Source organism: Nelumbo nucifera, chromosome 2, assembly GCF_055504915.1.
Source record: "Nelumbo nucifera cultivar China Antique chromosome 2, China Antique-T2T, whole genome shotgun sequence".
NCBI lineage: Eukaryota > Viridiplantae > Streptophyta > Magnoliopsida > Proteales > Nelumbonaceae > Nelumbo > Nelumbo nucifera.
In genome coordinates this window covers 111154300-111180723 of record NC_142650.1, presented here as the reverse complement: position 1 = coordinate 111180723, position 26424 = coordinate 111154300, and the positions used below count along the sequence as shown (strand labels likewise).

The following is a 26424-nucleotide window of genomic DNA, read 5'->3' as shown; positions in this document are numbered from 1 at the left end:
TCTACCCATGACGTGGAGATGACAGCGTCCAGCTCGGAGGGTTAGGGGAGCCGAACCGTCCTGAACCCCCAGTGCAGCCTGGAGAAGAGCAAACTGACTGCATACCCGGAGGAGGTCACTGACTGGGCTGACCTTACTCCTGGTCAGCTCGGTGCCCGAGCTGCCACTCATACTATGGTGGTGAGTTTTTTTTTTTTTGGTTTCCCTTTTGACTGGTTTCCCTTTTGCAGGTGAACTTTTCCGTACGTGCCTTGACCCTTCAATTAGATCGGCACCTGAGGTGGGCTCTAAAGGCTGAGAAGTCATCCCGTGCAGCCCATACAGAACTAAGGGCGGTTCGCGGACAAGTCCACCGCTTGGAAAGTGATGCCTCGGCTCAGAAGAACTTCATCGAGGTGCTTCTGGCGGAGAAGAGCGAGCTGGCCCAAGATAAGGATAGATTGAGGGCCGAAGTGAACGGGTACAAGGTCGGCCAAGAGGTCTTGAGGCTCGAGGTGGACACCCTTAAGGTAGAATAGGATGCTCTGAAGCTCAAGGTGCAGGGCCTTAAAGAAGCCAAAGGGAAGCTGGAGCACGAGGTGGAGGACCTCCAGGAAGACATTAAGGAGAAGACGACGATCTTCGAGGATGCCCTCAAGGAGACCAAAGTTCAAGCCGTCATCGACTATGCCAAATCTTCGAGGTTTGATGACGTGATGACCGAGGCCTACCACAGGGGCTTCAAGCTCAGCTGGTGGTTAATGAGGCACCTCTACCCCGAGCTCAATACGAGTTCCATCACTACTTCTCGGATCACCGATGACATCGTGCGTCAGTCGAAGGATGACCCGGACTCCGAGGATGAAGGCACTGATGATGTGAAGGGATGAGAGATCCATCCCATGGACGCCCAAAGATTGCGGAATAAGGGGCGAATTTCAAAAATTTCTCTCCCTTCAACTGGGAATCACATTCCCTATTTAGAAAATCATATTTTCAAGGATCATTACTGAACCTTAAACTGAATCAGATCTGAACCAAAAGAAGTAGGAGGGAGGATATACCTGATACAGAGAATCAATATCTCCCAATGGAGGTGTTCACGCCCAAGGAATGATCCAAAATCTACTCCCACTGAAGATGGCGTAGTGAAGGATGGAGCAGAATCAGCAACGTTCTTCAAAAGAACTCGACCCATCACAAGAATCAACTGGATGGCTTGTGGGTACAGCTCCAAGCAATCTTTTCCCAAAAAATTGAGATCAAGATCAAATCTTGATTTCTCCCTAGAACTGGAGATTGAACTGAAGGGAATGGCAATGACAGGAAGGAGGCGGCAGGAGAAAATTTGCAGTATGCAGGAAATCTCTCTTTCTCTCTTTCTTTGCTCTAAAGAGAAAATATGTTGTGAATCATATATTAAAAGGCTGCCACCCCCTTCTTCTTTTATAATCTTAAAGGGATCAGCTCCTAATCAGATTAGGAGTTGCTAATCCAAATCATATTTGGGTTAGAAGTCCCTTTAAGTGATAAGGGATAATCCTTATCTTATCTGCAGATCAGATCAGCCATCTCCTAATCTAATTAGGAAGTTTCCAGATCTAAATCTCATTTAGATCTTGGACTCTCTAAGTGGATAGGGTCTAAGCCCAATCCTATTAGCTGATCCACTCCAGAATTCGCCCCCTTTAATTGACTGAATAAATCAGCCTAGTTCGAAATGGGCTTAAGGCCCATTTAAGGTTATGTACTCAAAAAGCCTTCCAAACTGCTACCCAATTGGGCTTCCTTGTATGGCGTGGGACCCAAGCATTGATCTACACATCAGCCACATGGGTTCAGCCCAGCCTTAGTTACAAGGCCTGGCTGAATACACTGTTAAAGACAGTGCACCCCCTGAAACCCATCAAATGGGCTCTATGGGCCCAACACTTACCCTAAGTGGTCCCTGGGCCAAACCACCTTGTAACACCCAGGGACTGTGGGCAGATGCAAGATTAGCCCATCAGGTATTATCCTCAATGGTCTTACACTCAACCTCTCAGCCCCTAATAATCATACACTGCCCGACAAGAGAGGACCTCTCCCTCTGCTGCAAGGAACAGTGTTGCACTCTCCACTTATATGGATCCCGGGAATTAAAACCTTCTTGCAAACATTTTAGAAACCATAATATATATACTTTTGTATCTCATATAAAATATACTTTGCAAAACAAATCTCAACGGTTGAAATCGGCTGCCGGCAGTCTTGGTTTCCATCAGTGAGAGTGCATCCCCGATCATTACCTTTGTCCGACAAAGGGGCTGATCCTTTCACTATGATCACCCACTCAGATGAATTCTTGGATTGTCCCAACATACCCAGGTTTTGACCCTTGCTAAGGATCTCACTGATTGGTATATCAAAGACAGCCCAATCCGACACCTAGTGCAGTATCATAATCGAGTCTAGGGGTCGGGTGTAACTTTCCAGTTTTGCCCATCAATCTCCAAGGTCCAGGGCAATACTGGAAATCTGGTCCAGTTCATAGATTCAATTAATCCTACATTGTATGTGCCTAGGGTCTCACCCTGGCAGCTGAGACAGGCCACCCCAACCGACTTGGTGGCACCACAGTGTCAGCCTTGTCAGGATAGGTCTCCCCAGACCGACCCACTGGCTGTGAACATTCTAAACTAACACGAGTCTCATTAAGTGTCCAGTTTAAGGGTATTACATAGAAACATACCAAGGGAACATGAATAAAATATGCATCTTTATTCATTTACAATAAACTCATAAAGTACATCATTCTGATTGAAGCTAAGGGCATACAAAACTGTCTAACACGATGAAGTAGAGGATGTTGGCCCGGTTACTACCCCCGAGGAGGTATCTGGCAAAGACAACAAGCTTCCAAAATAGCTCGGTCCCTGTATTTACAAGCTTAGTCTTCTCTCTTTCTCTTTCTTGTAACAAAACTTTTGTAATGAAATTTTCATAATAAAAAAAAAAATTTACTTTGCTAAACACTTGTGCAAATTTTTTCTATTACTTGCCAAAGTGGTTGCTTTGTTCTGAACTGTTAGGCTATCAGGCTAATTACCCGAAGTGAGGGTTCCTCAACTGCCGTGATCCCGAACTGTACTCCAATACTTAGTAGGGGTAGCCTTATGTACACCGAGGTGAGTGACATAGTAGGGTACATGCCCGACCTGTCTTTACCTGGGTTAAGTTGACATCAGTTGTCCTGAGTGGGTTCAATTAGTTGCATGCCGGGGTGGGCCACACGTCACAAGGTTCGTGGATGAACTGCCTACGCCTTAGGCATTGCAAGTACTTAGCCTATGCCGATGGGGCGGCTAAGTCTTATGTGGTGCCGAGGTCTTTCATTAGCTCGGCGTTTTAGCCCTTAGGCTGGAGGAGCGACTTATAATCCGTTCTCTTATAGTTCTTCTATGCCGAAGAGGCGACAGGGTTTTATAGCACCGAGACCATGTCAGGTCGGCATTTTGACCCTTAGGCTCGAGTAGTGGCTCGTGGCCTACTCGATTGTTACAGATAGTATTGTCTTAGGTTGACAAATTTCCATGCCTGAGGTACTTGTTTGCCTTCGAGGGTCTCGAGCTCGTACGTTCCTTCTCCGAGCACTCACTTCACTCGGTAAGGTCCTTCCCAGTTAGACCCAAGCTTGCCAGCGCCGGGCTCAGGTACCATAACTTTACGAAGGACCAGGTCGCCGACGCGGAGGTTCCGCTTCTTGACCCTGGCGTTATAGTACCGAGCTACTCTCTGCTGGTATGCTGCGGTCCTGATGTACGCGAGGTCCCTTATTTCACCGAGTAGGTCGAGGTTGGTACGCAGCTCGTCTTCGTTCGTCTGGTCACTGTATGCTTCCAGTCGCAGCGTAGGCACTTCAATCTCTGCGGGGATAACTGCCTCGGTGTCATAGGTGAGGTTGAAGGGGGTTTCTCCTGTGGCGGTCTTTTCCGTAGTTCGGTAAGCCCATAGAATACTGGGTAGCTCGTCTGCCCACAATCCTTTAGCTCGGTCCAATCGTGCCTTCAGTCCACGGAGGATGGCTCTATTTGTGACTTCTGCTTGACCGTTTTCTTGAGGGTGTGCAACTGAAGTGAAATTCTGTCGGATCCCTATGTCTTGGCACCAGTTCTGGAATTTGATGTCCTCGAACTGCTTGCCGTTGTTAGAAATTAGTACCCGGGGTAACCCGAAGCGGCACACAATGTTCTTCCAAAAGAAGTTTTGGACATTCCTGGCTGTGATCATTATAAGGGGTTTGACTTCCACCCACTTGGTGAAGTAATCCACTGCTACCACTAGGAACTTCCTCTGGCCTGTCGCTGGTGGAAACGGTCCAAGTATGTCGATGCCCCATTGTGCGAAGGGCGACGGGCTGGTGAGATACTTGAGGTCGGCAGCAGGCTGATGGTAAATGTTGGCATGCTTCTGCCATTTGTCACATTTCCTGACGAGCTCAATGGCATCTGTCTTCATTGTTGGGCAATAATACCCCTATCGAAGTGCCTTTTGGGCGAAGGCCCTGCCCCCCAAGTGTCCGCCGCACAGACCCTCATGAGTGTCGCGGAGTACAAGCTCAGCTTCGGTAGGTTGCAAGCAACGCAGGTAGGGGAGCATGTAGGATCTCCGGTATAGCCATTCGTCTATCACGACGTATTTGGCTGCCTGGCGCTGCACCCTTCTGGCTGCATTGCGATCTGCAAGGAGGGTCCCGTGTAGCAAGAAGCTCGCGAGCGGGCCAATCCAGCTCGGCTCTGCTTGAACGATGGGAGCGACCTCCTCTGCCCCCCCGAGAATGATAGGCCGAGGCAGGTCCTCTATGTACACGGTTCTCATGGTGATGTCGCTGGTGCTGGCTAATCTAGATAGGGCATCGGCCTCAGCGTTCTTCGACCTAGGGATTTGCCTGATGAAGTGTGACTAGAAGTTGAGCAGGGCCTCTCTAAGCTTGGCTATGTAGGCAACCATGGTTGGCTCGCGTGCTTCGTACTCGCCAGTGACTTGGTTGATCATGAGTTGGGAATCGCTGCAGATAACGATGTGCTTGGCTTTTACCTCTCTGGCTAGAGCTAATTTGGCTATCAATGCCTCGTATTCTGCTTCATTGTTAGATGCCACAAACTCAAAGCGTAGCGCGTACTCCAATTTCGTGCCACTTGGTCCGTGCGGAACTATTCTAGCTCCGCTGCCCTGTTGGTTCGAGGAGCCATCTACGTGAAGGATCCAGGGCTCCTCATCCCAGTTCGCGCTTCGCCTAACTAAGAGAGATGCCACACTAGCTGCTACCTCACGGGGCTCGGACTCCACCGGCCTGAGAACTTCGGGCTCACCCGAACTGGGGATCTCGTGCTCAACTGGCCTGGGAACTTCGGAGCTGAACGTGCACTCGGCGATGAAATCTGCTAAGGCTTGGGCCTTAATAGCAGTTCGCGGCTTGTACTAGAGGTCGTACTCGCTGAACTCAATGGCCCACTTTTTCAACCGACTAGAGACCTCGGGCTTAAGTAAGACTTGCCTCAGATGTTTGTTAGTGAGGATGATGACAATATGTGCCTGGAAGTATGGGCGGAGCTTCCGAGCTGCAATTACCAGTGTGTATGCTAGCTTTTCTATCTGTGGGTATCTCGTCTCTGCTCCCTGCAATATTTTACTAACATAATAGATGGGTCGTTGGACCCGATCTACTTCCTTTATTAGTACCGAACTGACCACTTCATCGCTTGCCGAGAGGTACAGTTCTAAAACATCGCCCTCCTCGGGCCGGGTTAAGATCAGCACACTAGCGAGGTATTTCTTGAGCTCCTCAAACGTGAGCTAGCAGTCTTGGGTCCATTTGAACCCTTTGCTTTTAATTGCCTTAAAGAAAGGCAGGTAGCGGTCCGCCGACTTGGACATATAGTGGCTCAGGGCGACTATGCGGCCATTTAGCCTTTGGGCCTCTTTCATCTTCCGGGGTGGTCTTATGTCTAAGATGGCCTTAATCTTATCCGGGTTGGCCTCAATGTCATGCCGGTTAATGATGTATCCTAGGAATTTGCCCGAGGTGACACCGAAAACACACTTGTTTCGATTCAGTTTCATGTTAAATTGTCTCCGAATTTGAAATACAGAATGCAAGTCTTGTATTAATTCGTGTGAGAATTGAGTTTTGACAACCATGTCGTCTACATAACACTCTACTTTTCTGCCAATTAACGGCTCAAACAATTTATTTACAAGCCTTTGAAAGGTTGCCCCAGCATTTTTCAATTCGAAGGGCATAACCTTTTAGCAGTATAGACCAAATTCTGTGATGAAGGCAATCTTTTCCTCATCGGCTAGGTCCATCATGATTTGGTTGTAGCCCAAATAGGTGTCTAAGAAGCTCAACAACTCGTGCCCCGAGGTTGCATCCACCAAGCGGTCGATTCTGGGCAGTGGGAAGCAGTCTTTTGGGCAGTCTCGGTTTAGGTCGGTGTAGTCGACGCACATGCGCCACTTGCCGTTAGCCTTCTTTACCAAAACGGGGTTGGCTACCCAGCTCGGGTAATGGACTTCTCTTATGAAGTCAGCTCCTCGTCGACTGCTTTCCATTGCTCTGGGGCTAGGTTGCGTTTCTTCTGTCTAACGGGCCTAACTACAGGATCAGTATTGAGTTTGTGAGTCATAAGGTTAGGGTCTATATTGTTAGACAGTTTATGTATGCCCTTAGCTTCAATCTGATTTGATGTACTTGTTATTTAGTGGAAATAAATAAAGTGCATGTTTTGATTCATGTTGTTTGGTTTAATTCTGTGTAAAACCCTAAAACTGGACATTTATAGAGATTCATGTTAGTTTTAAATGTTCACAGCCGTTGGATAAGTCTGGGGAGATTTATCCTGCCAAGGCTGATGCTGGTGTGCCACCAAGTGTTGGGATGGCCTGTCTCAGCCATCAGGGTAAGACCCGAGGCACATGCAGTATGGGATTACTTGAATCCTTGAACCGGACCAGATTTCCAGTCTTGCCCTGGACCTTGGAGATAGATGGGCAAAACTGGAAAGTTACACCTGACCCCTAGACTCGATTATGACACTACACTAGGTGCTGGATCAGGCCGCCTTTGATATGCCAATCAGTGAGATCCTTAGCGGGGATCAAAACCTGGGTATGTTGGGGCAGTTTGAGAATTCATCTGAGTGGGTGGTCATAGTGACAGAATCAGCTACTTTGTCGGACAAAGGGTAATGATCGGGAATGCACTCTCTCTGATGGAAACCAAACTGCCGGCAGTTGATTTCAATCGTTGGAATTTTGTTTTGCAAAATTAATATACTTATATTATATGTACGGTTTCAAAATGTTTGCAAATGGTTTTAATTCCCGGGATCCATATGAGAGGGAGGTGCGGCGCTGTTCCTTGCAGCCGAGGGAGAGGTCCTCTCTTGTCGGGCAGTGCTTGATCATTAAGGGCTGAGAGTTTAAGTGTAAGACCATTTAGGATAATACCTGATGGGCTAATCTTGCACCTGCCCACAGTCCCTGGGTTTTTATAAGATGGCTTGGCCCAGGGACCACTTAATGTAAGTGTTGGGCCCATAGGGTCCATACGATGGACTCAAGGGGTTCATTGAGCTTTTCAGTGAATTCGGCTGGGCCTTGTTTTAAAGGCTGGGCCGAACCCATGTGGCTGGTGTGTAGATCAGTGCTTGGGTCCCACGCCATACAAAGAAGCCCAACTGGGCAGCAGATTGGAAACTAATTAAACACTGAATACTTAATGGGCCAAAAGCCCATTTCGAACTGGGCTGATATGATCACCCAAAAGATGGGGCGAATTTGAGATTAATGTTAGTGAAAAGGATGGGGCTTTTAACCTTATCCACTCTGGGAGACCAAATTCAAATCAGATTTGAATCTGGTAACCTCTTGATAAGATCAGGAGTAAACTAACTTTATCTGCAGATAGGATTAAGATGATCCTCTATCTAGATACTGATTTGGATTGGGATAACTCCTGATTAGGAGGTTTCTTAATCAAGAAGAAAGGAGGAGAAACCCTAAGGGAAATACATCAGATTTTGAACCACCTTTTTTGGATACACAAGGGATACCTTCTGCGAATTTTGAGATCAGATCTCATACTCTCCAGAAAAGGAGAAAAAGCAGTTCAACTTTTTCAGTTTTGGTTCTCTCCTCCTGCCGCCATCTGTCATTGCAAGATTGGATCTTTGCAGAAAAGAAAGTCAAGAAATCTGTTCTTGACATCAGTCTTGCAAGAAAGACTGAAAAGGTTACAGTGTTTAGTTCTTCCAGAGGATTCTTGTGAAGGATCCAGTGTGTAGGACGCACCCTGCTGGTTCTGTTCCATCCACAGCTGTGTCATCTTCAGCAGGAACAGATCTTGGAGCATTCTTTGGGCGTGAACACCAACTTTGGGAGATACTGCTTCTCCGGATCAGGTATATTCCTCCCATTTACCTTTTGGTACAGATCTGGATTGATTATGGTTCAAGTAGGATCCTTGAATATTGTATTCTAAATTTAGGGAATATGATTCCCAGTTGGGAGAAGGTAGGAAATTTTTGAAATTTGCCCACCCATTCCGCAACCTTTATGGCGTCCATTGGATGGATCCTACCATTCATTCATATATCGGGCATCTCGGCCACGGACCATGCGAAAACATCTAAATTTTGAAGTAAGAAACTTACTAGTTCGGATCGTAGAGGTTCCTGGATGGAAGCACCGATCTGTAGCGTCCGAGCTGGGCTTGCTGCTGAACTCGGGACAGCGACTGTTTCTTCTGAGGGAGTAGCTTGTTCTTCTCCTAGCTTTGTAGGCCACTCCAGTTCGAGGTCGTCGGCCACCTTGGTCTTTCCCTTCAGGGCGGCGACATAGCACTTGCGGGACTTGAGCTGGTTGCCCCGCGCTACCCCCACACCGAAGTCTGTAGGGAACTTCATTGCCAAATAATAAGTGGAGACCACCACCTGTAGAACATGGGTGATTGGCGTCCTATTATGGCATTGTATGGGGAGGGGGTCACGACCACCAGAAAGTCGAGGTTGAGTCTAACTGCGCAGGGCCATGTGCCGACTTCCACAGGTACTGTCACTTTCCCAAGGGGCCTGACTTCTTCTCCGCTGAAGCCCACCAGAGGAGTGTTCGCGGGCTTCAAGTCACTTCCCCGCAACTGAAGCTGGTCGAACGCGGATTTGAAGAGAATATCCGCCGAGCTGCCTGAGTCAACAAATATCCGCGGATATTTGAAGAGAATATCCGCTGAAGCCCACCTGACCTCGAAGTCGTTGATCCTCAGCTTAATCACAAGCGCGTCATCGTGGGGGTAATGGACCCCTCGCGCATTGTCCTTCGTGAAGAAAATTGGTTCTTCCGTCTTTGGCCTCTTCGGAGGATTCTGTTCTTCTTGAGTAGCTTCGCAAACTGATGCTCGGGCTGCTGCTGAAGTACAACCTACAACGACCGAACCTCCCACTATCACGTGGATGGTGCCCCGAACTGGCCTCTCTTCCGGAGGCTACCTCTGTGACTGTTCGGCCGGCCTCCTGCTAGACTCGAGAGCATCCTTATCGTGCTCCCCTTTTCGACTTGCCTTACTATTATTATTATTCTTATTTTGTACAAAGTTCTTTAAATATCCGCAATGGATGAGCTCCTCTATCTCATCGCGGAGGTTTTTACAATTCTCGGTACTATGATCGTGATCTCTGTGAAAACTACAATAAAAATTCATGTTTCTCTCATTGGGATTCCCTCTCAGCCGAGGTGGCCACTTCACGTACGGGGTGTCCTTGATCGCCATTAGGTTCTCGGCCCGCTTTGTATTCAGCAGTGTGTAATCAGTTTGGTCTGCCATAGGAGCTCGGATCATCTGGGTTGGCTTTGCCCCCCGAGCTAAGTTCTTCTTGTTTCGACTGTCCCCTTGGTTGGGGGGTTCCCCTTCTCTCTTTCTTTTTTCGGGCACGCCCTCGCCCTTCTGGTTGACTTCCTCCTCTATGGCTATGAACTTTTCCGCGAGTTTGAGGAAGGCTGTAATGGTCTCCGGCTGGTCAAAACCCATATGCCACTTGAACTCCTTATGGGTCTCACCCTTCTTGGCCGCGGCGAGCCGTACCGCGGGGTCTAGGTGCGGTATCTGCATGCACGCGTCATTGAATCACTTGATGTAGCTTCGGATGGATCCTTCCTCTCTCTGAACTATCCCAAGGAGGCTTTCCTCAGTTCGCGGGCACCGCTTGCTCGTGATGAAATGGGATGTGAAGGCTTTTGCGAACTGCGCCCAGCTTCTTATCGAGCCGGGTGCAAGGTTCTGGTACCACGTGCGGGCAACTCCTCTGAAGGTGGTGGAGAAGGCCACGCACATGCAGGACTCACTGGCCCCTGCTAGGTGCATCTGGGATTGGAAGGCATCCACGTGATCATTTGGGTCGAACGACCCGTCATATTTGTCGAGAGGGGGGAGTTTGAAGTCTTTAGGCATTGGAACAACCAGGAGCTCGGGAGATAGGGGGGAGCGAACAAAAAGGAGGGGAACTTTAACTTCAATCGAGTTTACCTCTTCCCTGCCTTTGAGCTCGGGCAAGCTATAGGTGGTAGTTCGGCAAGCTCGGCGATGGCGTCTTTGTCTCTTGGCCGGTTCCGCGTTGGTGCTGCTCACCTCCGTACTGTCAGGGATCATTTGTGCAGGAAGCGGCTCGGGTTGCTGGTCACGGATGCGGACAGAGGGGTTCTGCTTAGAGTCCGTAGCCAATTCCGTTGCATCAGGCCCACTGGCCTTTGACAGGGCAGGTACAACCGCCACTATCAGCCTGCCACAGCCGTTACAGGCAGGGCTGAGGTGGCACGCGCAGGGTCGTCATTGCAGGGTTTGCGCCTATCAAGTGTAAGACTCCCTCTAAAGGTGGCAGGCACGACGCTCTCTGACAAGGGACATGGTGGCTGTCCCAGGTTTGTCGGGTACGGTGGTCGGGCAGGAGATCTTCTTGCGATATGCCGAACTACCCCTTCGCGAGTTACCTTGCGCCGGGCTATCCTGTAAGTGGCGAGCTGCCTGTGGCAAGCTATGCCGAGCTATCTGGCCCGAAGTGTTTTCACCTCGGGGTATTTAGAGATGGATCGGTGTGTTCTTGTCTGGGAGTGGCCCGAGATCCGTTGGGAGGAGCTCGGGTACTAGTGAAGGTCAGGGGACCCCGAGCTCGGAGGCAGCCCGAGGTGCCCTAGCCCTAGGGAGGAGGTATAGGCCAAGCGGCTCCTGGCGAGTAGTCTGTCTCGCCGAGTTGCCGGGCTGAACTCGGTGGGACCTTCCCTCCGAGTTGCGGCTGCGTCTGTTGCACTGTCACGCTGAGTCACTATTTGAGCAAGGTCACACCCACGTGTACCCGTGCTATGAGGTCGGGCCAAACCACCCTCCATCACCATCCATTCAAATTGTGGTTGTTTGGAAGCATCTCCAAGTTCAGTTTGACTCTATCCATTTAAATTACGGATGGCTAGAAGCATCGACTCCATCCAAACGACTTCATATTGGGAAGCATTGATTCCATCTGGCTGGAAAGCATCAACTCGACCGATTTAAACTACGTCTAGATGGGAAGACTCCATCTTCAAAGCAATATTTCTCCTACTTCAAGTTCGAGTGGTTTGGGGTCCCAGTCTTCTTCCAAGTTCGAGTTCAAGCGATTTAGGATTCCATTCTTCGTCCATGTTCAAGTTTGAGTGATTTGGGGTCCCATTGTCCAAGTTCGAGTTTGAAATTACTATTTGATTGTTTGTCTTCTCACAAACTTCAGAGTTAGTAGGAAGTGGTTTCTTCTTCTAGCCTCGATTTGGGTGTCCCATTCCCTTTATTTTTTTCTTGTTTCTTGTTTCTCCAATTCTTTTTGACAGGCCTAGGGAGATTTTACGCATTTTATTTTTTGTTTGTTGTTTCTTTGTATTTGTATTTCATTGTTTAAGTAATTGATGTGATTAATTGGTTTCTAAGTCTAAAAAATATGAGAATCATACAGAACCAAGAGGTTCATTGAGTTGTAAATGGTTTTGATGGTGTAACTACCTCTAGGGGGATAGATGTTCAAATATGTAATTTATGTATCAAAATTGCAAACAATTATTCGGTCTGTTTTGTGCTAGATAATTCCTAAGTCCGTAAACATATGAGAATCATACAGAACAAAGAGGTTTAGTGGGTTCTAAATGATTTTGATGGTGTAACTATTACACGAAGGGATAGATATTTGCAACTATAATTTATGTTTCAAAACTCATTCAAAAAAATTATGTTTCAATATTGCAAACAATAATCTTGTCTGTGTAATGCTAGATGGTATTCAACTTTGCAAAAAACTATCCAGTTTGTGTAATGCTGGATGGTTTCCAAATCTGTAATAAAGCATCCGGTCTTCTCCATGCCGGATGGTTTATACACTTGTGAAAATCATATACTACCTTATGAAATGTTGGGGTTTAGATGATTGTGAAGGTGTAAATACTATTTTATCACCCGAGGGGTTGAAATTTACACTACAAAAAACCATCCAGTCTGTGTAATGCTGGATGGTTTCCAACTCTATAAAACACTATTTGGTTTTTGTAATGTCAGATGGTTTCCGATTTTGTAAAACACTATCTGGTTTGTGTAATGCCGGATGGTTTCCAACTCTGTAAAACACTATCTGGTCTATGTGATGCAAGATGGTTTCCAACTCTATAATAAACCATCCATTCTATGTAATGCCAAATGATTTCCAACTCTGTAATAAACCATCTGGTCCTCCCCATGCTGGATGGTGTCGAAATCTGTTAAACACCACCTTAGTTTCTCCATAGAAGATAGTCTAGGCACAATATCTGTACTTGTTGTTGATCATATAAGTAGATATATATGTAGTTTGGGTATTAATCACATAGATAAGCATTATGAGCTTTACTAAACTGCTTGCTATTTTAGTCAATCTAGCATTACCATTCAGCACCTTCCTCTAGTACACTTGCTTTGAAGATGGAGTCGATGCTTCCAAGCAATCCATAGTTTGAATCAATAGAATTGATGCTTCCCAGCCAGATGGAGTTGATGCTTCCCAATCTGAAGTCGTTTGAATGGATGGAGTCGATGCTTTCCATCCAACCGTAATTTGAATCAATCGAGTTGATGCTTCCCAATCTGAAATTGTTTGAATGGCTAGAGTCAATGCCTCTAGTTAGTTGTCATTTGAATGGATGGAGTCGAATTTGAACTTGGAGATGCTTCCAACTAAATGGATGGAGTCAAATTCGAACTTGGAGAAGACGAATGGAACATGAATGCTTTTTGGATTTGGTGATTCTGTTTTTAACAAAACGGTAATTTTGTCCTAAAAACTTCATGTTTTCTCCCGCTCACTCAATTTGCTATTATTTCTAAACGTAACTGAAATTGTCAATTGACCAAACTTGGTCAATTTTTTTTTGCAAAAAGTCCTTAAAATAATTATTCTATTATTAATATTTTTAAAATTTTTTTAAATTAAAAATCAAATTTTTGATATAAATGTGGATTTTATAGATTATTTATTCCATTGGTTTATTCTTTTTAATTTGTAATTGGAGTTGTTGAAGATAAGTGTATGATGGTTGTTGGGATTTTATGTAGATATTATGTAATAAAAGATAATGTATTCTATTTAATGGCATGGAATGAAAGTTGGCTAAGTGGTTAAAGATGCATCGTTTTTAGGCATTAGGCGAGTTGGGGTCTTAGGTTTGAATTACGCTAGTAGCACTTTTTTATATTGAATTTGGCTTGTTGTCAAACTGAGGGTCGATTCGCTTCCATATCAGACTATATCATGCTGCACAATACACACTGATATGACAGTGTATCTTTACAGTCGTAGCGTATTCTGTGCCGGTATAATATGATACTGATACAATATGCCCTGTATTGGCGTACCGTATTGATATTTTAATATTTGCTACTAGGTAATCTTTCAAATATGTATTACACATAATTATAATTTATGGACCCTTGTATTAATTGGTGGTGAAATCTCCATATTTCTTGATCCTAAATCTTATTGATTCCACACTCAAAGCCTTTTAACTAGCAGGCAAGGTCACCCATAGGTATGTTATCTGTGGCCCAACCTGAATCAAAGCAAGATTGTGATCTAGTTCAATTTTTGAAGGCATTTGGTAAGAATACATTTGTACATTGAAAATGATAATAATTATGAATTCTAAGACATTTTTGCATTCAAAACGGGGGAACGTTTGCAATCTAAATTAGATGCAAACATTGCACTCAAAATTGATCAATGTAAAACAAAAGTGATCCGTGTTTGTGCACTAATCACAATCAAAACCATTTTCTAAGAATGCAAAATCTATTAATACAAAATTAAACCAACTTTATATTTTCATGTACCATGCATATTTGTATTTGCACTTCTTACGATGACAAAGTAATCAGTCACATGGCAATGCCAAGTGGTTTCATTCATAAATTCTTCTGTTTTGCTATCTTTTGTCTTTTGGTTAAGTCTACTGTATTCAGAATTTTTTTTTAAATTGTACTACTTTTAAGTTTATTTAGATTATAGATTATTCGAGTTTGATTTTTTAAGTAATTTTTCTTTTTTCAAAGTATTTTTGCGTTTATAGTTAATGAGATTTCAGAGGGCTATTGCTGAGCATGCATCTCTCTAGTGATGTTCATGTAAATATAAGTGCAAAAATAATAATTGGAAAAGTGCTTTCTTTTATGCATCTTCTCCACTAAATATAAATGTTGTAAATGGATTTAACCTCCTAAATATTGATCCCTGAGGCGTGTAATTGCAGATGGGATTGATGAAGAAATACTTTCATCTGGTTATGGAATTCAAGAAATATAGAGGCATCTATTTCAACAATCATTTCATATATTAGACTAAATGACATGATTTCATTTTCTTTTAATTGGTTAAAACTTACTTTTATTATTCTTTCATTTATTAAAATATTATCTGTAAAAAAAAATAGAGTCTTACATAAGGGAAAGCTTTTAATTGGTCAACAGATTGTTCACATTAAGACTGATGTTAATGCCGATGCCCCCTTTGTGTAGCCACTTCCGAATTTTGGCTATTGGAAGATAAATACGGATGGGAGTATTCTGAATTCTTAATTGGTTAAATCCATTTCACCGAACTGAATTATTATTTGGAGCAACGAAATAACACTTGGGGTCATGTATGTTACAGTGGTCTTCTTTCTTATTTATTGAATCGAAGTTTTGTTGACGGGTCAATAGACTTCCAAAAGCCTTGAAAGTTTGTGGTGTAATTATTTCTGTGTATTTCACACTTTGACTTATTGCATGGTTTCAACGGGCCCATTTACATACTCTTGTTATTAAATTGGAAGCCCAAACTACTAAAACGGGATTATAATTGTATGATAGTTAGAGGTGTAAATTGGGTCTGGCTGCCCATGGCCCGGCATGGCCCGGTACAGCTTGATACAGCACAATGAGTAATGTGTCGTGTCAGATTCGACACAGAGGTTTGTACCGTGCTGCGCCGGAGGTTCGAAACCCATGGGCCTACATGACATAGCACGACATCACATTGATAGCTTTCGGTAGGAAGTTCTTTTTGTGTGTAAGGGATATTAAAGTTGCTATGCTCTGGTTTGGCCGCCTCCTTTGGGTAGTGCTCCATGAAGGTTAATTAATTTGGTAGCCGATGCTGCAGCAAGGTCGGGGTTGATAAAGAGTTTTTATGTCACTACAAGAACCCTACAGGATACTGATGCACAGAGATGCCCAACATTAAGTGCTCACAAGTGATTGAAATTACCTTGGTTTTTCAGAAAACACATAAAACAGAATAATAAAAAAGAATGTGAAACAATAGAAGAAAATCAATAAATCTTAGGGTTGGAGGGGAATTCTAGGGAGTAGACTTAACCAATTCTTTCTTAATTGGTAATTATAAGCGATAGACACTTAAGGAATTTGAGGGTACGTACCCAGCAAATCACATTCAAAGAGAATACAATCCGAGATGTACTGACGAATTCTGAATTTTCTTTTCTTCTGAGAAATCCTGACCTCTGGTTAATTCCATTTCACCAAACTGAATTCTTATTTGGAGCAACGAAATAATACTTTCTCAAAAAAAAAAAGAAAAGAAAAAAACTTAATCTACAAGGATGAAGTAGGAGAAATGTATTTCTCAAGTGTATTTTGGTACCACATCATCATATATAATTGTTAACTAATAAGAAAAAGATAACATTTTGTGGATATTGTCCGTAACAAAGGAGTAAGTAGAGGTAATACAAACATCAATTAGATAAAACCAAACTCGTCGCCAATAGGGGTTTATGTAGAAGACTACCACCAAACCCAACAACACTGTTATATAAGAAGCTATAAAGCTTACAACAAAGGTGTCCATGTCCATGTCCATGCCATCAGGAGATGTTTGCATAGTTGGTGATGCCTTGGAACTGTTTGTGCAATTATTCTTCTTTAAGGGTTCTCCACAAAGAAGAGGGTTGCCCTCATAGCTAGATTCCTCGAATGTTGCAAATTCTCCTTTTCTCTCTGGAGTCCTTCCGGATAGGTTGTTATGAGCCACATTGAAATTTGACAAAGAGCTTAGCTCAATCATCTGAGGAGGGATCATTCCCGTCAAATTGTTGTAGGAAAGGTCCAAACTCTCTATTTTTCTCAGATTTGAAAAGCTTGGTGGGATTTGCCCATTTAAATAGTTGTGCGACAGGTTCAATGCACGAATATCACTTAAATCTCCAATTTCAGGTGGGATATTGCCTACTAATTTGTTGCAAGAGAGATCAATTCCAGACATGAGCTCAAGATCAACACCCTTGTAAGTTTCGTACCGGAATTTTGTGGTGAACTCCACTTCTACTTCCACCGTGACGTCTTCCACCATTTAAGTGGTTATCCCTAATGCCCAATGTCACCAAGGAAGTGTTATTTGAGAATGCATTTGTCATTGGTCCTTCCAACATATTTTTCTGAAGATGCACATGTTCCAAATATTGTGAGCTAAAGTAAGAAGGAATCGAGCCCTGGATATTGTTTTCAGAGATATCCAAATATCTGAGACGATGTAGTTGACAAAACTCACTTGGAATTGATCCTTCAAGATGATTATTACGCATAACAAGAGACTCAAGACTTGATAAATTTCCCAACCATCTAGGTAGTGGACCGGATATGTTGTTATGACTGATATCTAATTCAAACAAATGTTGGGAACCATGCAACAAACTATTTGGAGATTTCCGCTAAAGAGAATGTGATCCAGGTATAACAACTTCAATCTAGTTAGGTTTGTAATTGTATGAAGTATTTTTCCATACAAACTATTGTACGATAACTTAAGAAACGCTAAGTTGGAGGATCCCATGATCAAGTGCTCTGGAATTTGACCTGATAAATTATTATTGGAAAGATCTAGGATCCATAACGATTTCATTTTACCGATTGGGGAGGAATTTTTCCTTCAAAACAATTTTGTGATAGCTTTAAGATTCCCAAATTTGGAAAGATGACACCAATATTTGTTGGGATTGAACCAGAGAAGTTATTGTTAGAAAGGATCAAAATAGACAAATTTACACAAGGATGAGGAGGAAGAACAAGAGGGCCTATAAAGGAGTTATTCATTAGATTTAAGCCGCCTAGTTTGGTATTGTTTTCTAGCAACCAAATGGGAAATTCCCCCCTTAAATTGTTTCTAGAGAGTTGAACTACTCTCAACTCATGCTGGCAGTAGAGGAAACTCAGAAATGCACAATTTTTGAATGTGAAGCCTAATAAGACAAGAGACTTCAATTGGTTGGATAGTCGTCGGCCTCAACTATTATCCTGTTATCTTCGCATTCAAATGAGTCAAGTTTGGAAAGGTTAGCGAAGGAATGAAATGAAAATGAACCTTGGAAGCGATTATGTGAAAGAGAAAGGTATTCAAGAGAAGTGAGTCCAGCAATGAATGATGTGTCAAAGCTTCCTTCAAACTGATTATAAGAAAGATTCAATGCACGAAGGGATGTGAGGTTTCCTAAACAATGGTTGAGACTACCAACGAAATCGTTGCGTCGAAGATCCAACTCCTAGAGGTTCCTAAGTTTGCACAACCCTGCATGGTAATTCAAAGCATATATATGTAAGAAGAAATTGGCCTTGGGTGCATCCTCTTTAGGTAAAGAACAGTGCTAAAATATAATCCTTAAGTTATTTGATTGGTATTTCCTTAATTACTAAAATTGCACATGCAGCATTATAATTTGTAAGGCTCTACCACCAAAATTCTAACTTCTATAAGTATAAAACTAAAAGACTATACAATACAATATTAACTTTCGCAATAAAGACCTAAATTTCTATTGTAAATCATAATTAATATACCGTATCTGCTTCCTTGATACGGTCCACCTACCCAAAGAAATACAGTTACAATCCACAAGTAATAAGAATAATAAAACGGTTGGAACAGATTGTCTGAACATGAAATTAATTAATGATGCATAATGCAATTGTGGGATTTGATCGAATCAATTAAAAATAGATCAAAAGATTTTTGGTTTGCCAATAATTAAGTTACCCTTATGTGGTAGTTGAGTGCCATTGAGTCCAATAGCTGAAGCAATTGATAAGAACTTGAGAGAAATCATTCCCCCCATGTTCTCGAGAAATTTGTTCTTGAGCGTAGAATAAGATAAATCTAATAGCTCCAAATTTCTCAAAGTATTCAACTCTATAAAGCAAAAAAATGAAAAATATTAATGTAAATCCAAATTGCATAAGACTGTATTATCTCCAAGCAATTATATATTAATGAATCTATTCTCACTCAAATCCAACATTTGCAAGTTCTCCAGAATAAATACATCCAACATTTGAATATACCTTCAGCACGAAAGTTCCCTTCCAAATAGTTCTGACTGAGAGACAGATTCTTTAGGGATTTGAGGGAACCCAAAGACGGCAGGATGCTGTTGTTGAAATGGTTAAGACTCAAGTCGAGAACCTCCAGCCTCTTTAATCTACCCAACGGTTCCAGCCCTGCAATAAGAATAAATACATCCATCCATCTCGCTCTCAACGGCTGGATATTACTTATGGGCTTGTGTTGACAGTCATGGTTTAATTGAAAGACGATTATAAAAAAAATTGCAGTTTTCTTAATTAATTAGCAATACCTTCATTGTCTGCCAAATCTCGAAACCCGTTCTCAGATAAGTCAAGATGTTGAAGCTCTTGAAAGGGAAGAAACAAGCTGGCATTTAAAAGCCAAATTGGAAGATGAACATCATCATCATATGCCCGACTTCTGATATAACAGAGATAGAGTTGGATGATCCAGCCAGTGGTGAGATTACATTGAACTCTCTCCCAGGAACAACAATCATCATTATCATCGTCCTCAACCCAAGATGGGAGACGGCCGGAAGAAGTATCATCATAATCAGTCCATGGAACAGAAGCCTTGAAAGCTAAAAGAGCCATCTTCTCCTGCTCCAAACATGCCATTGATTCATGATGATGATGATGATGAAACTGATGTAGCAGCAGCATAACCATAAGCCATGCCCATAATGTTCTCATCCTCAAAGCCCACCCATGATTTTGAGAAATGGATGGATTTCCCCTGTTTCAGCTTTCTAACTCCCCTCTCCTCTATATATAGCTAGCTGTAATTAGAGCAAAATGAATAATAATCGTTGTGGTCTACATATTACCACAACATACCCACAAGTTCTACATCTTATAGACTTGAAGTAAAACTGGAGTCTCTTTTGTTCCTGAAATTAAAGTGATGGATAGACGTAAGTCCCACGCTTTAGCAATATATGGACATGGTTGCAAAATGAAAAGTCGTAGATGGTGGTGCCTTGGAGTCCTTCAAGGGTTTTCCAACATTATAATATTTTATTCCCTACATTCGATTATTAACTATAATAACGATAATAACTCAAATTTTAATTTTTTTGATAGTTACTAAATATAATTATCACTTTTATAGAAATTAATTAATGGGTTTCCAATTTTTATAAAATATTGTTAATTAACATAAGTATAACAACATTTACCCAAAATACTTTAAAAAGTTATGATGAGTTAATTAATGATAGTATTTATTAATTTTTGGTAATTTACTAACTATATTTATTAACTTTTGATAATAACATTATTTAATATTCATTGAATATGGATTTAATTTTAATTTTATTTAGATATTTATTAATTAATATAAATATTTTAAAGGGAAAATTACTTTAAACCCCCCCTTATAAAAGGAAAACCTCCTAACACCTTAATTAACTCCTTAATGTTGAAAATCCAACCGCTGAAAACTGATAATAAAACCAAAATACCACTGCAAGCCCCTCTAATCGCAGACGTGATATACACCACCCATCTCTCAATTCTTTGACCATAATTCCCATATGAAACTCAGTGATCTAAACACCCTTTATGCAAAACTCTCGATACATGATACATGATTCAGATGCCCACAACTGAGTCTTTTGTTTTTTGCTTGTAAATTGTTTTTTTTTAATTCTTAAATGTTTAGTAAATAATATTTTTATTTTTATAAATAATAAATATGTTAGTATAAAATACAAATTAAAATATCAATTAATAATTTATAAAAATATATAATTTTAGAATATTTCAAATCTATTAAAACATCTAAGATACATATCACATGTACATTAGTAATTTTTAATTTCTAAAATAATTATTTCATGATTATATTAAATTCTCTAAAAAAATGTGAATAATAAATACGTTGACCTGGTCAATGGTGACAAAGACTACCTTAGGGCGGCCCCAGCATAGGTCCCGTCCCGACAAAGACGAGAAGCATGTAGATAATTTCAAGGAAAAAGAGCTATATGTAGACCCCATAATTAGAAATTTAGAACTGAAGTCGCATTTACTTTTGCTTCAATTGTGACTTTTCAAAGGATGTGTGCAAGTGCCCACAACCACATCCAATAATCATAAAACAACGTTTAATAAATCTAAGGCCATGCTTCCACATCTCAATTCCAAGAATGACGGCTACTGGATTATGTCATGCAGTTGGGAAGAAGAGGGTCACATGTAACAAGATGAATAGTGTTGTGTCCTCTTCTAGTTCATGAGATTACATCCTACTCATTTTTTCAACCTTCAGATTGGGAGAAATCACAGTTCAAGGATTCTTTCATATAATTGTGTGAAAAGAGGCACAATATTGGAGAAAAAGCCAAGGGATTACCTTAAGTTGTCTCCGTTCGTTTTCACTTACTTAGGTAAATGAGTTTATCTAGGAAAATGTTTCCTAAGTAAAACTTGTTTGAATAAGTTCAATTCCAATGTTTCCTAAGTAAAACTTGAGGGAATGTTCTTATAAAATACACATCTGGGGTAAGATATCAGGTTTTGCCATAAAGGTCAACTGTCACACATATGTTAAGCACAAATAATACATATACACATGGCAGGCTGAGTTCATAGTGGAGCTCTTAAATCACAAGACAGAAAATTAAGCTAGAGCCGCACCTGTACTCTTGCCTCTTTGCACCAAATCCCATGTTTTATTTTGTCTTGCTTTGATTTAAAGTTCCATGTTCTTGCTCATGATACCAGTATTTGTCTATTTTATTTGTAATTTGTAGATGCCGATACATGTTCTGGTATTTCATTAATATTGCATAGATTTGTTGTGGCTTTTCCATATTTTCCTCTGTTTTTGACATTGAACCTCATATTCATCCTTGAGTTAATATACTTCTCCTACTCTTATATCAAATGTGTGTTGTAATCCTTTCCTTTATTGCTGACTAGTTTTAACAACACTTATCTTTTCTATGTAATTTCTATTGCTTGCCTTGGCCTTGTGTACGAGTTCTTTTGGCTGTGAAGTGTTTGTGATATTTGATCCTAGACAAAAAATGTGATATAAGTTCTTCTGGAAAAATCCTCTTTTCATTTTTTGCCATGATAAATCCGAGTGGTGATCAATCCAGTATATCCTATTTTATAGTCACTTTGCATCGGATTTAGTGCATTGATGCATTAGTAGAATTTATACAAATACTTTTAACCTTGGATGTTTCCTAGTGTAAGGAAAAAATATAGTGATGCTGCCCATAATTTTAGCCAAATGAGCTCCTTGGAATAGCATTGACAAAAAAATTCAAGACTTTAAGCAGTCTTCTGCCCTCTATCCTGTGTTTTAGACTTCCATCCAAAAATGACAATACAGGCTAACCCATAGAATGCATTTATCTAGTGTGGTATTCATAATTATTTTCCACCAAGATTAATCTGTGATTCTGTTCCTCAAGAAAGAATATTCCAGGAAATCTATGATATGGTTACTGGAACTTCTGTATGGTTGTAGTAGAAGTCTGCTGAATTGAAAAATATAAAAGAAACATAGAGAAGCCCCTGCCATATTCAAGTATGCCTTTTTTTTCCCATTTTTGATCAATAAGTCTAAAACATCTTACTTCACCCCTAGTACAACTGTTGTCTTGATTGGTTATTTAACTGTCCTGATCTGTGAGGAATTAAATGTTTATGTTAAATATATGTGGTCAGTACATATATTTATGAGAGGTCAGTACATATTTGCAGTACAAAAAAAAATCACAATTGTTGAATTTGGTTGAGAAATATGCATTGCTGCTAGTACATGAAATGTCATAATTTCAGTTTATTTTTAACCTTTTAAGTTATTTAAAAGTTATTTTCTTCTCAAGAATTCCTTTTGGTGTAGGTAATATTGACATCTCTTGTTCACAAGAAGGAACTGAATCTAAGAATCATGATGAAAATGCATGGACTTGGGGATGGTCCCTATTGGATGATTTCTTATGCATATTTTCTTTTCATATCATCAGCTTACATGTTATGTTTGGTGATCTTTGGTTCATTGATAGGTAAAGTGCAATCAGAAGGGGATTTTCCTTTTTCATTTTTAAATTGTTGCTTGGGTTTCTTTTCAGGTTCTACTGATTTCTTTAACTCGCAGGGTTAAAGTTCTTCACTCTCAATGACTACAGCATACAGTTTGCCTTCTTCTTCATCTTCGTAAATTTGCAAATATCCTTGGCTTTTCTAGTGTCAACGGCTTTTTCAAAAGTTAAGACTGCTGCAGGTCTAACTACGCTTGACCCATTTTATCTTATGGTAAAGAGTACTTAAAGCCTACCGTGGCTTTCTTTTCCATTTCTTTGTTCAGGATCCATCCTTCCCAAGTGAATGTAACTGCAATAATCTGCTTAACTGGTTCTGTTGTTGTTTGAAAATTTAGAGCCTATTTGGTTTGCGGGAATAAGGGTCTGGAATCAGAATCAGAATCAGAATGGATCATTTCAATTCCAACTATTTGATTGGGTATAATCGGAGTTTCATATCTATTTCTGGTGGAATGGTATTCCCCCATTTGAGGGAATGGCCATTCCTTCCCCTTCCCTTATCTATAAAATCACATTCCACTTGATTCTAATTCTTGTCTGAACCAAACAAACTATAAGAATAGGCCACTCTGATTCCAATTCCGAAGAATATTAATTCTGACTGCAAACCAAAAGGACCCTTGTAGTTCTCTTTATAAGAGCTTCATATATGCTCATTTTGAATCAGAGCATTGAGTTCCCTTTGCAATGCAGCTGTTATAAAGCTATTTCGTGCATTCTCTATTTGGATGTTAATTCCATCATTAATATTCTTACTTGCCTTTGTTTCAGAGGGAGAAAGTTGAACAGTTACTACGTGAGCCACATACAAGTCATGCTATCATCTATAACATCAAAAAGGTTTATCCAGGGAAGGATGGGAACCCGGAGAAGGTTGCAGTCAGAGATTTGTCACTTTCTTTGCCTCGAGGGGAATGTTTTGGTATGCTCGGTCCTAATGGCGCTGGCAAAACTTCTTTTATTAATTAATATGGTAATTCGACTCACAATGCACTTTTAGTCATTATATATATATATATATATATGGGAGCTATAAGCTATTTTTTTTTCAATTTCGTAACTAACTTAGAAATATTATTCTAGGTAAATTTGGTAACTAAAGTTTGTAGATTAGTTCTAGTAATTCTGCAAAATTAATTTATCGAAAATTTAATTAATAAAATATTGTAATTTACCAAAAAGATTAATTTTGGTAAATTATAACAATTTATTGAAAATTATTAAGTTTATCAATTTAATAAAAATTATTTTCTGTAAATTAATATTGATTAATTATGACAAATTAATAATTTATCAAAAATTAAAAGATAATTAGTTTTTTGACTAATTATCTTTTCTTTTCAACTTCTCTTCTTCAACTCTTCCTTCACTCTTCCTTCTCTCTTCGAGAAACTACTTTCTTTCATATATTTTTTTTTAATTCCACAGATTCCTACTAAAACAAAAGATAGATTATTTCATTGACAAAAAAAATATTGATAAATTAATACATCTTCAGAAAAAGTATTAATGAATTTATATTGGAAAAAAAGAAGATAAATTATTGTATTTTAAAAAAACAATTATATAAAATTGTGGAATTTTTTAAAAAATTATTGATTAATTTATATTATAAGAAAGAAGGTAATTAATTTCGATTAATTTATGATTCATTTTTAAGGAAATAAAAGTAATTTATTAAATTTTCATTAAATTGTTGAAAGTTATTATACTTTCAAAAAATTAATTATTACATATTCAGAACATTATTGAATTAGTTAAATTGGAAAATAAAAGATAATTAATTTGTTGATTAATTTTTATTGATAAATAAAAGATAAATTATCAAACTTTCAAAAAATTTGAAAACGATTACATATGTAGAAAATTAATTAACTAAAATAATAAGATAAATTATTAAATTATTGAAACATGCAAATAACACCGATATTAAGGCAAAAGTGGGAAGCCTGAGACCCATTCTCCTACCCACACAAACTCTACCCACAACACACTAACCCCCCTAGATTGGGTAGAAGATCCGAACTCCCCCCAATTCCAATAGTACTGGCATAAAGGCGTGAATGGTAATAGCGTCGTCAGTAGTGATTTTTGATGCGGTAGTAGAAAGGGTCAGCTGCGTGACACTGTCAGTTAATAGGTGGTCGTATTGGCAGTTTCGCAGTGGCATTGTCTAGGCCTCTAGGGTGTTCAACCGAACCGTGGGCCTTTTTTGGGAATCAAACCGGTAATATTGGTTTTTGGAAAACCGGTAATTGGAATTGAATTGAAGTTAGTCGGTTAACCGGTTGACTGGTTTCCAGTTTCCAGTTTCGTTTCCTGAGAAATAAAAGGAAGGGCATGTGACAATGACATGGGCTGGTAGAGTGATAGTGGAAGGACGTAGGAGTGGGACAGACATAAAAACCTCAGAGAAGACGTTGGATTGGGGTATTGGCATGTTGCCATGAACAAATCGGGGATGTGCAAAAAGTTAGAAATAAAATGCTATATTTATCAAAATTAAAATAATAATAATAATAATAAAATAAAGCGTTATGATTTTACGAGATCCTCCATACTCTCTCATCGAGATTAGGATTTTTAGCCATCAGGGCGAGGATGGAGCAGTGAATTTGAATTTAGGATTGGGTTTGGGGCAATCAAAACACGAACCTGCCTCACCCATTGCCATTCCTAGTTGTACTATAGATAAATCAAAATACAACGTTCCAAGTAAAAGGGTCCATCTACAAATTTTACCCAATCTTTTTGTGTTATATCCATTGCTTGCCCAACTATTTGAAGTTACTTCTATTTGGACGTTAAAATTGTATATTGGCTTTAGATTGCATGGTCGGTCCATTTGATCTAGGAATTTGTTATGCTTGGGTTTGGTTTTGGACCATAAAATCGTATGTGGGTTTTAGACTAGACAGTTAGACCATTTGACCCACGAATGCTCATGGCTCTGGGTTTGGTTTTGATCCTTAAAACCATAAGTAGGCTTTGGATTGGATGATTAGATCGTTTGACCCAGGATTCGATCATGGCTCTGGGTCTGGTTTTGGACCTTAAAACCATTTATAGGCTTTAAACTAGATGGTTGGACCGTTTGACCCAGGAATCGATCATGGCTATAGGTCTACCTTTGGATCTTAAAATCGTATGTGGGCTTCAAAAACTATCCCTATTTACATCTTCTTAATTATGATAATGTTTAAATCAATAAAATTATGTTTTTATAAAAATATAATTTTTATATGCAAATTTGTTTTATAAAATTATGTTTCTTATCACAAAAGGGGTCCATCTGTGACATGGGATTGGCATCTAAGCTCTGGGTCTAGTCCAACAAAAATTAAGGTCCGAGTCTAGTCCAATTAGGGGTAGCCACGAGAATTATAAGCACTGTTCAGTTATTGTAGTCACAACCAGTAAGCTTTGCGATCACTCTATAATTATTTTTCATATTATAATAATTTA

General features: G+C 40.5%; 1 protein-coding gene across 6 annotated transcripts; it reads right to left on the bottom strand.

Moving 5' to 3' along the window:
- Positions 1-16166: 16166 nt before the first annotated feature.
- On the bottom strand, positions 16167-19858 carry LOC148802801 (receptor-like protein 9b). Of its 6 annotated transcripts, XR_016081943.1 has the most exons (5): positions 19183-19797; positions 18890-19045; positions 18585-18737; positions 17106-18119; positions 16167-16992 (listed from the first exon to the last, which is right to left on the bottom strand). XR_016081943.1 is itself a non-coding variant. In XM_088896988.1 (4 exons), exons 1-4 carry the CDS (start codon positions 19586-19588, stop codon positions 18094-18096), a joined length of 741 nt encoding a protein of 246 aa, XP_088753114.1. In that variant the 5' UTR covers positions 19589-19797; the 3' UTR covers positions 16167-18093. The 6 variants fall into 6 exon arrangements, 4 of the variants coding, with proteins under 4 accessions (XP_088753114.1, XP_088753115.1, XP_088753116.1 ...); XM_088896988.1 differs by having other exon boundaries at positions 16167-18119; XM_088896989.1 differs by lacking the exon at positions 17106-18119 and having other exon boundaries at positions 16167-16921.
- Positions 19859-26424: the final 6566 nt, after the last annotated feature.

Bases quoted from the DNA above. Each gene is read 5' to 3' on its own strand.
- LOC148802801 (XM_088896987.1), bottom strand. From the start codon at position 19,588: ATGAGAACATTATGGGCATGGCTTATGGTTATGCTGCTGCTACATCAG. The intron at 19,046-19,182 runs GTATTGCTAATT...TTCTTATTGCAG, and splicing joins AGATTTGGCAGACAATGAAG to GGCTGGAACCGTTGGGTAGA. The intron at 18,738-18,889 runs GTATATTCAAAT...TTTGCTTTATAG, and splicing joins AGGGAACTTTCGTGCTGAAG to AGTTGAATACTTTGAGAAAT.